The sequence below is a fragment of the Juglans regia genome, chromosome 11 (assembly GCF_001411555.2).
Source record: "Juglans regia cultivar Chandler chromosome 11, Walnut 2.0, whole genome shotgun sequence".
Taxonomy (NCBI): domain Eukaryota; kingdom Viridiplantae; phylum Streptophyta; class Magnoliopsida; order Fagales; family Juglandaceae; genus Juglans; species Juglans regia.
This window is the reverse complement of record NC_049911.1, coordinates 18052676-18064917: the sequence shown is the minus strand read 5'-3', so window position 1 is coordinate 18064917 and position 12242 is coordinate 18052676. Positions and strand designations below refer to the sequence as shown.

Below are 12242 nucleotides of genomic sequence, written 5' to 3'. Positions count from 1 at the left end.
GTAGAACAGTATCCAACAGTTAAAACAATCATTTCCTCCATTAACATAATGAAAAGTGATAAGATTATGTAAATAATTTTTTAAAAAGAATTTACAAATGAAGATAAATTAAATTAATAAATTAAAATTTAAAACACATGGCGGTAAATATTATTTTATTAGTAATAAATTAAAATATTTATAAAAGCATTTATTCTAAAAATTGATTATAATTTAACGTGAAAAACAAAATTCTGGATAGAGGCGAAGATAAATGTGATTGACTTGGACCAAATATTTTATTACATGTCATGTGTTAGCTGTAATAAAAGAACTGGATATAAATACAATGAAAGCTTCGTTTGTATATATTGCAAAAGCCAAGTAGTCTGCAAAATACTGTATATATTTTAAAATTTTAATTTATAATTGATATCTAATTTAATTTAGAATTTAACAGTATTAAAGTTTAAAATAATATATTCAATGCATTTAAAGTGCTAGGACATATGTTAAACTGGATGATAATACTGAAAAGTTAGCTGCTACTATGTTTGGTGAAGTGGTAGAAAAGACATTTAGTTGTTCAGTAGTTGAGTTGATGGAGCATACAGAAGAGATATCTTTTAAAATTTTTATTCAAAAATTGAGTTTGATTATAATGAATTAATTAAAAAAGAAATTGGGTTTTTATTAATTATGTAAAGCTATTTAAATTTTATTTTGCAGGAACATCAAACATATATTAAAAGCATTGTGGGGAAATTATAAAAAAAAATTTTAGAAAATTCAAGTTTATGTAGATCTAGAGAAACTAAATGAGAAAAAACATAGACATTTTGATGTCCTCTCTATTGAGGCAATGCAAGATGAGGAAAATGTTGGATTGTCATCATAGGCGTTTTAATGTCCTCTCTATTGAGACAATGCAAGATGAGAAAAATGTTGGATCGTTATCCTATAATCAACATTATTTCAAACAACTTTCATAAAATTATGGATGATGTTTATTTATAGGACCATGTTATTTATAGTTTTTATTAATACTCTTCTTTTATAATATATCACAGCGTATAATTATTTATAAATTATATAAATATTACATCGTTATTTAATTAACTGAAAACATTACATCCTTATTAATAAAAAATTAGTTCTTAACAAAAAAAAAAAAAATATATATATATATATATATATATAAACTAAGCAAACGTGAATTGCACGTTGCTTTCACCTAGTATCTATTAATTTAGGGACACAACTTAATAGTCATTAATAAAATATTACGGGTTATAAATATGGGTTTTTCCTCTTTAACACAAAAACTTAATATGCTTTAATATTTTAATATAGAAAAGTATTAAATAGACTTCAAGGGAAAATGTGAAAAAAAACCATGCTTATAAGAGAACTAGTTTTAAGTTTTTGAGAAAATTTTGATTTTTATAAGACTTGGTATTAGATTTGGATTTTTAGCAGATCAAAGCTAAATATTTAATTTTAATTTTTTTTTTTTTTCTGAAAATACGATTATTATAGATTTGTAAAAGGGTAAGGTTTAGACTCCGCCGAAACTGATTTGGTAGGTAAAAGGATTATATTATTTTTTAGGGGCGTCCAAGAATAATATTTCTATATTTTTATTACTTTAATAAAAGGAAAAGTTTATTTTTCAGAAATTCTTTTTTTCTTGAAAGGCAGAGAAAGGTTTTGGCCTAAGTTTAGTTACTCAAATATCTCACTAGTATTTATTATTGTATTATTACTTTTTATTACTATTAATTATTTTTTTATTACTATTTACAGAATATCTAAATATATTTCACTATCTAAACACAACTTTCCACTATTGCTGTGAATCAATTTTATGACCAGTAGTTATAATATTATTTATCTATTTTTTCCTTAGAAAAGTAAAAAAATATTTCCACTCTTTCTTTGCTTAGAATTTAAAAGAGTTTTATGTTAAACACGTCATTTATGATAGGACTCATTATAACTTTAAAAAAAATAAGAATACCAATAATTCTCTAGTATAGTTGACGTATTAAGTTTTCACATGAGCAATGCGTTAGGTGTGTAAAAAATAAAATCTATAAATAGATTTTCTCAAAAAACTATTAACACCTTTTTAATAAGAGAGATATTATTCATTATCTCTTGATGTGCATAAAATAAATGATAAATAAATAAAATTACAATAATTTTTTCCTTATTTAATGCTTATCAGGATGTTACTAAAATGATAGTAAGTACTCATAAAGGTTGATTAAAAAAAAAAAAAAAAAAAGAGTACTCATAGAGGTGGAGTAGTTGACATTTAATATAGACATTTTCTTCCGTAATCAATCACGTGAAAACTGTAGGTGGGAACATTGTTACTCTATTTTTTTTTATTTTTAAATTAAAAAAGAGCATAATTTATTGTAAAATCATAAAATTTATTTTTTATTTTTTAAATAATAATACACAGGCAGTGCAAGTCACATGGGAGGCCACGTGGAGTTTTTGGTCATGGGTAGAGGTTTTGTTCATTTTTTAGAATCGAACTAATATATATCGGTTTTAAAAATTTAAAAATCGATATCAGACTGATTTACTATCGAAACTGAAACTTCTATTTTTCTAGTTTCAGTCTGTTCTGATCCAATCTTTTCGATTTTACGGATTATTTATGTTAGTAATAATATGATGTTTATATATACTAAATTATTAATCTATTTATATTATAATATAAGTAAATTATTTTATAATAATTAATACGTACTAGTATAGTATTGAATTTAACTGTTGTCTAGATGAGTTCTAAATTTTTTTATATGAGTATATATGATCAAATGTATAAAAACCTTTTACAAAAAATATATATTATAATTTATTATGTCAAAAATGCATTTATCAATGATATATATATCAAAAGTAAGTTTATATTAATAATTTAATATTAATGTTTATGTTTAAGATTAAAATTTTATATTATATCATATGTTATATTAATTTTATGCTTATTTGTAGCTCTAGGTGTCCGGTTGTAACCACGGTTTTCTTTCGTAAAAACTTGGGGTATTATTTTTTTTTTTTAGTTATATGAATTTTATATTATAAGGTTAATAGACTTGAATAATAATATTAAATTTTCATGTTATATAAATTAACAATTTAACATATAATATAATAATATAATATAAAAAATTATAAATATATATACTAGTCTGGTTTGGTTCAAATCAGTTTTTAAAATATAAGAATTGGTATCGCACTGTTTTGGTTCTTAAGAGCCAGTATCGCACCACACCGCTTGCAAACTGGTTTTCATGTATATATAGCAATGTATAATACATACAACGTTATAAACATGATTTAGGATACAAACAATATTGTCAATATATCTATTAGTTTAGGGACACAACTTAATAGTCATTAATAAAATATTATGGGTTATAAATATGGATTTTCCCTATTTAACACCAAAACTTAATATGCTTTAATATTTTAATATAGAAAAATATTAAATAGATTTTCTCAAAAAGCTATTAACACCATTTTAATAAGAGATATATTATTCAATATCTTTTGATGTACATAAAATAAATGATAAATAAATAAAATAACAATAATTCTTTTCATTATTTAATGCTTATCAGGATGTTACTGAAATGATAGTAAGTACTCATAAAGGTAGAGACGTAGAGTAATGTTATAGGAGTAATGAGACACAATTTTACAATATTTTTTACAATTCTATAATATGAAATGGTTGACATGTGAAACAAAACCATGCTTATTAAATATTTTTTTTAATATTATCTGAAAATACGATTATTATAGATTTGTAAAAGGGTAAGGATTCAACTCCGCCGAAACTGATTTGGTAGGTATTGTTATTAATAATTTAATATTAATGTTTTTGTTTAAGATTAAAATTTTATATTATATCACATGTTATTTTAATTTTATGTTATAAGATTAACAGGCTTGAATAATAAATAATAAGATTAAAATGTCATGTTATATGAATTAGCAATTTAACATATAACATAATAATATAATAAAAAATATTATATATAAGATAAAAAATTATAAATATATATATATATCGGTCTGGTTTGTTTTAAACCGGTTTTTATAAAAATCGATACTGCACCGGTTTTGGTTCTTAAGAACCAGTACTACACCGGACCGCTTACAAATCGGACTAAATCCACCAATTCGGTCTGATATGATTTAATCCATTTTTCGATTTTTTTTTACACCCATAGTGATGAGACCCATTTGAAATGGTCAGAAACCTCTTCATTAAACAAAACAATAAGTATTTATTTAAAATGAAAAATTTTACTCATCATCTTCACACTTTATACCATACATAATTTTTTATTTTTATTTTTTTTCTCTTACCAACTGTGCAGTGTATGGATGATGAGTAAAATAACTTAATTAGTTTAGGAAAAATAAAAATAAAAATAATAAAATAAAATAAGTATAGTATGTGGTGTGTGAGGATGATGACTAACAAAGTTTTATTTTATTTTATTTTTTTATTTTTTTCATACTAAACTAATTGAGTTATTCTACTCATCATCCATACACCACAACTTTAATAAGAAAAAAAATGCATGGTGTGTAGTGTAGGAATAATGAGTATAATTTTTTCCTTTAAAAAAAGATTATGCCACAATCGAGAGTGGGTACCGAACGTATAAATTTTTATTTTTATTTTTTTAAAATTTCTTTTAAGCTCCTTTAAACATTTTTTTTAAAAAAATTACAAATTCATTAAAAACACTTTTTTAAGTATTAAGTAAAAAAAAATCCAATCGGTAGCTTTATTATCTCTACACCTTTTATATTTGCATTCCTAGTTTTTTTTTTTTTTCATATAACTAAAGGATACTTGCGTTCACATTTTTTCAAGTTGGGGGATAATAGACACAAAGTGAGTTTTTTTTTTTTTTTTTTAAAAAGACTTTTATTGATCAATATAGTAGCACATACTTTGGCTTGAGCTTTTGCTTAATGTCAGATGAGTGGTGCTAGGGCCACAGAAATTCCTACACCTTTTTTCAACCGAATAGTTTAAACTCTGTTTTTTTTTTCCTATTTTTTTTCAAACATTTTTTAATTCCATTTAAACATTTTTAAAAATAAAAAAATCACAAAATCATTGAAAAAAATTTCTTTAATTACTAAATAAAAAAATAAAAATAAAAATTTATATACAAAATAGGTGTACACTTTTTCAATGACTATCACATGTCAAGTATCACCATTCCTGCACTAGTCAACCCTTCTTCCTCTTCCTTTTTGATAGCCTGAATCACATGCAATGAATCCCCTTCAAATACAATTTTTGATAGCTCCAAATCAAGAGCAAATATAGAAAAAAAATATTGACTCTGACACTAATCGATAGTTGGCCAATTAAATTGCAATTTTTTGTTTTGGGAAATAATAAATTGCATTCAAAGAAGGCGGACAGTCCCATGCAGAGAGAGAGAGAGAGAGAGAGAGAGAATCCCCAAAAAGTGTGCGACTTCTTCTTACAAGTACCACAGCCACGCCCATAAGAGACTCCCTCCCCCTTTCGTCATTTTGCTTCATTCTCTCTTCTCTTCCGCTTTTCATCCTCTCCCCCCTCTCCTCCCCCTTTCCCCAACCCTCTCTCTTCTCTCCTCAAGGTTACTCTTCACTTTTCATATCGCCATGGGGGACGCTCCTGACGCCGGCATGGACGCCGTCCAGCGGCGCCTTATGTTCGAGGACGAGTATATTCCTCTCTCTCTCTCTCTCTCTCCTTTTTTTTTTCTTGTTTATGCCTCAATTTGATATCTCGTAGCTTTTCTTCGATTTGCTCTGTTTTGGTTGCTCAGCAAATGGTGGAAAGGGGATGACAACGAGATCTTTTTTGTTTGTTTGTTTGTTTAAGTTTAAGTTTCATTCTTATTTAATTCTTTTTTGTTGTGCTGATTACGTTGTCGTCTGCTGGGTTTCTGAGGAAATGAACAGATGAAACTCAATTTCTCGGTTTGTTTTGATAGTGAAAAGAAGATGAATTGCGGGTCAGCTGACTGGAAGAGTTTTTTTTTTTTTTAGTTTGGGTTTTTAGCTAAGATTTATGTTTTATTTTTCCTGACTACCAAACGTAATTTCGGTTGCTGTGGGGGATGCTTGGAACCAATTCTTGTCATTTTCATTGAAATTCTGTTCTCTCTACCTACGGTTCAAAAATTAATTCATTCCAGATTTGCTGTCTATTTATACGCTTGCACGCATGGATACAGACGCACACACATAATTACATGTGCATACATAAATCATCCATAACTAGGTACAGCGAAACATTGAATGCTCACAAACATATAGACACCGTACTTATACATAAATACATACACAATTCAAAATTTATTTTCATTTTTAGCTCAATAAAAAGATACAAGGATAATTTACTTCTCCTGATTTCTCATGGTAGTTTTACTTTTCAGCTCACTTTTTCTAGCACTTGATTTACGGTTTCAATTTAATTGGGTTTATTACAGGAATAAAAAATTACTACAACAAACTGATTGAAACAACTGTTGTCAAAGGTTTTGTTGCATGGCTGAGAGACTTTAGGATGATAATAGTTAAATGTTCATGCAATTGTATAGGTTCAATGCATATTATGGAGATCTATGGCTACATATTTCTAGTCCTTACTGTTTCAATTAAAATAGATTAAAAAATATCTCAGCCTTTTTTTTTGTGCTGTGGGTTTCAGACTAATGTCTTAATCCACTTTTAGCTGTTTTTTTAAAAGCTTTGTTTTGGGAATTCATAAACTGGGTGAGCTATGTGTATACTTTTTCTTGTACAGGCTGGCCAGTATTGTTGGGCTAAAGCCTTTCTGGATTTAGATTAGCATTTCTGATGGATCCTGAACATTATGTTGAAAACTAATTCTGTTGGTGTACCTAACTGAACATAGGCCAGATGGTGTTGGTAAGGTTCAAAATTGGCTTGCCCAGTTTTTGACTTTCTTAATCTGCCTCTCAGCATTAGGGCATGTCAAAGGATAAGAGCTTAAAAGCAGGCTGAGTGCTGAGGAATGTGGTAGCCTGGGTAGAGGTTTTCATAGTGACAGTGTGTATGGCAGTGGTGAAGCTATTATGGCAGTGTCGACTTAAACAGAATTTGTTCCTTAGATGGAGTGGTTATGTGCTATATTGTAGCTGGAGAGCTAGATTATGAATGTCTCTTGGTCTCTTGGAATTGTATTTTTTTTTCTCAATTGAGGAATTGTGTTTTTTTCCCCTTCACTAGCATGCAAATTTTACTTCCATTAATTGGTTATCTGAATGTTAGTTGATTTTATTGTAAATAATAAACTAATACATAGATTGGAGTGCATTATGACTCTAATGCAAAAGGAGAAAGTATGACACACCATGCATGATCACCCTGCTAGTATTGTTTCTTTGCGTTTTTTGCTGCTACTGAGGATCTATAGTTGAATTCAATATACGTGACTTATGTTAATGCTTCTAAGTAAGATGGGATGGGGTAAAAAATTGATGCGTAGAACAAAGTATGAATTGTGCATGAAAATTATTACACTAGAGTGAACTGTTGATTGTACAAGTTTGTTTTTCGCTGTTGGTTTATATAGTAGTTTGTTGCTCAGATTTGTCTTTTTAACTTTCATATCATATTCAATATTATTTTATGAAGATGTTTTAAGCACAACTGGAGCTGCCTTCCTCTTCCCTTCTCTTAAATATTCAAGCTTCATGTGTACTCTTATCATTCATCAATTTTTTTTGTGCATGCTTAGCTGATGATGTTTTCATATTCCAACTTTCTATAGATGCATCTTGGTAGATGAGAATGATCGTGTTGTTGGTCATGATACGAAATACAATTGTAAGTAATTTTTTTTCTGCTACCCCTCCTTTGTATTCATTGTACTTTTCACCCCTTCCTTTCCTTATTGTTGGGGTGGGGGGAACTTTTAGGTTTTTAAATATTTGCACCATTTGATATCATGTGAACATTTTTTTTCTTCCCTCTATATTTACTTTGGGATTTCAGGGTTCATGCCGCGATAGTATTGTTATGTACTTAATTTACTAAATTCTCCTAAAGAATATGTGAGTACGAATTAAATTGATATAGTGATTACTATTTTATCTTTTCTTCTTTCCTCAAGTTTGGATACCATTGTGGGGAAGAAGACTCTTTAATGCTTCAAAGAAGTGAAGTATTTCACTATTCAAATCTTCTATTATCCATTTAGAACTTCCGAATACTGTGTTGTGGCAAATCCAAACCTGTGATAACCTTGGCTGGAGGTAAACTGGGATGCTTCTAAAAGAAAATAATGACTTTATATTTTACTAGATGTCGATGAAAATGCAAGGAAATCTATTACTAGGTGTTTTCTTTTGTTTTATACCTCCGGAGTACTTCTATTATGCCTGTCTCTCTTTTACTTGTCATTAATAAAAATTATCTTAGCAAAAAGAAATGGAAGCGAACAAATTTACAGCATTTCTGAAGAAGTGATTAGATTGATTTGTGAGCTAGCAAATCTTTGCTTTATAGCGTTTGATAATGTAGTACGTATTCAATAAACCAGTGTAATTTTGACATTGTGTCTTTTTTTTTATAAGTATTGTGTCAAATATATGCTCAAAATGTTTGCCTAGTATGCTCAAAACTATACCTTCTTTACTATATTTGTCCTAAAAGATGATTGTGCGGCTATTAAATTGAATTTAGTCTCTGATTAAATGGAAAACTATTAGTACCAGACATATGATATTCATATTGCTAATGCAATTCTAATGAGACACCACTGTATCTTCAGATTGCCTTATATATATTTCTCTCCAAAGCATTGACCTTGATTATTAAAGAGACAATATGTTGAAACTATGAAGAGAGGAAACAGAAGCTAAATGTTGTAATGATACAAATTTTCTTTTCTTCGCCATGGTATTTTAGGGTACCAAATGGGTTTTTAAACTTGTTTGCTCTCCGTCATTTTCTCCCTCAACCCCATGCCATCTGTTACATGTTTTTTCCTTAAAAAACTGCTGTTATATACAATTAGTAGAATCCTTTGTGTATGTATCTGTTGTTTTTTCCTTCTTTGGATCAATAAGCTTGGTTTATTCATTGTTTTGCATTTCTACAAATCTGCAGGTCACTTGTGGGAAAAAATTCAATCCGGAAATATGCTACATAGAGCTTTCAGTGTATTTCTTTTTAACTCAAAATATGAGTTACTTCTTCAGGTATGCAATAGAACAGGAGCTTGAAAGGGAAGTCTCAGGCTTATTTGGTGTGGGTACAAATGTTAGTTTGAATCTAAAGTGTACAATTTATGTAAAAAATGAAGCATGTGGCAACAATGATAGCATTTTGTATGGCTGTGTACAAATCCTTTGAATGGAATGGCATCTGAAGATTTTCAATGATTAGAACGAGGCTAGAAGCTGTCATGTGCAACCTGGCTATGAGCCTGTCCTTGCAATTGTTTTATGCCCGACATGGTGCATCTTATAATATCTGTGCAAGAGGATAAAAGAGAAAGTATCCAAGACTGAAGAAAAAAGTTGGGAAAGGCAACAAAGGGTGGCTTTTATACAGCCACGCCTTCTCAGCTCCCAAAAAAAAAGTTCTTAAGCCCTTTCAAATGGGAGGTTGCCGTGTGATCTAGCAGAAAATTTCACAAATGGAGATTTGAATATGAGGCTATAGCTGTTTTAGTTACTTTGGTTTGATCTTAGGCTTTGTTATTTGCAAATGCATTTATCTCCATAAAGTCTCTTTGTGCTTATGATGATATGTAATTGGATATTTCACGCAACATTACATAATCTAAGTGATGGTTATATGTCTTTCCACACTTGTTTTTGCTTCTTTCTACATTCTTGTGCCTGGACATTGGTTGAAAGTTTGTGGGTGTTATTGCATGCATGATTTATTATGGTAAATGTTAATATAGATGGTGACATGCTTTACACTGTTTGTTGTCTCTACAGCAACGGTCTGCAACAAAGGTAACATTCCCTCTTGTGTGGACGAACACCTGCTGCAGCCATCCATTATACCGTGAATCTGAGCTTATTCAGGAGAATGTCCTTGGTATGTAATGTGTATATGCTCCATATCTAATGGGCGCCTTTTGTGTCCTTTCATTTTGACTAAAATCCTTTCTCACCCCAGGTGTAAGGAATGCTGCACAAAGAAAGCTCTTGGATGAACTGGGCATTCCTGCTGAAGATGTGCCAGTTGATCAGTTCATCCCACTGGGCCGCATACTGTACAAGGCACCTTCTGATGGCAAGTGGGGGGAGCATGAACGTAATGATTTCAACTTGTTACTCTCTTATGCCTCATTTGTCCTGTGTTCTATTTTAATTTTTTTTGTCTCTATCATTCCTTGGCGACCATGTGTGCTGATTCTAGTGTTGGAATAATTTATGCACAAGTTGGGGAAAAACTAACACGTATAAGTTGACCATCATTACTTATCACTCGTAATCTTGTTTGAAACTGTAACTAAGCTAGCCGGTCAACATAGCTGGCAAATTTACCGGGTTTTGTCACCTTGACCTTCTGTTTTCCTAATCTGTATTTGCAGTTGATTACCTCCTTTTCATTGTCCAAGACGTTACTGTCAATCCAAACCCGGATGAAGTAGCCGATGTCAAATATGTGAATCGAGGTCAATTGAAAGAGCTATTGAGGAAAGCAGATGCTGGTGAGGACGGTTTGAAGCTGTCCCCTTGGTTCAGGCTAGTCGTGGACAATTTCTTGTTCAAGTGGTGGGATCATGTTGAGAAAGGAACTGTCAAGGAAGCTGCCGACATGAAAACCATTCATAAGCTGACTTGAAAGTTTCAGGTCATATACCAATAAAATTCCAAATAATAAGGCATGATATCCTTGTTGTCTTGCTTAATTCTGTCTTGTTTTGAACCACAACTTGTTACAATTTACAGATAGCTATTTTTGTGTTGTATTGAACTGGCTGACACAAGAGTTGCAGTCTCATGATTTAAGAGAGCTCAACAAGAATCTGTGCTGTTGGGATTTATATATTGTTAACTCGAATTTATTTGTTTTATGGATATGTTGGAAATATCATATGCAACGATGTGAGGTGTATGCTTTGTGATTTTTTAGTAGAATTTTACGAGTAGCTATATAACATTATAGCGTACGAATGTTTAAGAAATTTTTCCGGAGAGCATGGTAGATGTCTGATGTTCGTTGTTTTTTAGGTTCATATTAAGGGTGAGTGGAGCCTCTTCATAAATTTGGCTCAGTTGACGATATGGTGGTGTGGTTATGGATAGTATCATTTCGTTGCCTCCAGATAAAATCCATAATAATTACTGCAAATAGTTGAAAGTGATGTTTTTCCTTGTCTCTCAATCCCAAAGTTTGTTCCGGATGTCTGAGATGAAGCTGATGGGTAAGCTTTAGGTTATGTGAAAGAGAATAGAAAATGAGAGAAAGTAGGAGAGAATTGAGAGAATAAAACTTGTATTGGTAATAGGATTGTTGGAGGTAATCCAAACCTCTACAAACCAAGTTTATCAAATGAGCCAAATCATGAATTTTCCTTGCATGATTTACACAAAAAAACTGTTACTGCTGGCCTCCACACGTACTAATTCCTGACTAGAATGTAATTCTAATTCCATTATGTGACTCCAAACGCATCGTAGCATATAAATAAAATGCTGCATATGGTCTTCAACTATTCTTGTCATGAAACTTCGTCATATAGGATTTATAGATGTTTTTCCTACTTGTTTCTTTCTCCCTAACACAACTTATGCACTTCACTACTCCTTCGATGGTACAACCACCACTTATCTGAGCTCTTCTGCATCTTCGTAACAATCCTCCCACAGTGACAATGACCTAAGGTTTCGGTTGTATCTGGCCAATGGCTGTCAATCGGAGGCAAACTCAGGAGAGCTTGGATGTGAGATCCAAACTACTTCAAGCGACACATGAAAGACTGGGTGGATCTTAGAGAAAGGAGGAAGGTCTAAGTGGTAAGCCATCGAGCCCAATTTCTGAACAAATTGAAAGGGTCTGAATACATTGGCGAGAGCTTCCAAACTATCATGCATGGCCACTGAATTTTTTCTGTAGGGTGGCGACCGTAGGTATGCCTATTCCCCCAGTTTCAGAGTGTCTTTATGTTATCTTTTTGTCAACATAATACTTCATCTTATCCTGAGCATATTATAGATTCTCCT

The 12242-nt window shown here is 30.7% G+C and overlaps 1 protein-coding gene across 1 annotated transcript; it reads left to right on the top strand.

Annotated features, from left to right (window-relative positions):
- The first annotated feature begins 5467 nt into the window (after nt 1-5467).
- LOC108984042 (isopentenyl-diphosphate Delta-isomerase I) lies at nt 5468-11150 on the top strand. Its single transcript, XM_035682801.1, has 6 exons — nt 5468-5744; nt 7823-7878; nt 9163-9254; nt 10005-10107; nt 10189-10326; nt 10607-11150. Exons 1-6 carry the CDS (start codon nt 5683-5685, stop codon nt 10858-10860), a joined length of 705 nt encoding a protein of 234 aa, XP_035538694.1. The 5' UTR covers nt 5468-5682; the 3' UTR covers nt 10861-11150.
- Nucleotides 11151-12242: the final 1092 nt, after the last annotated feature.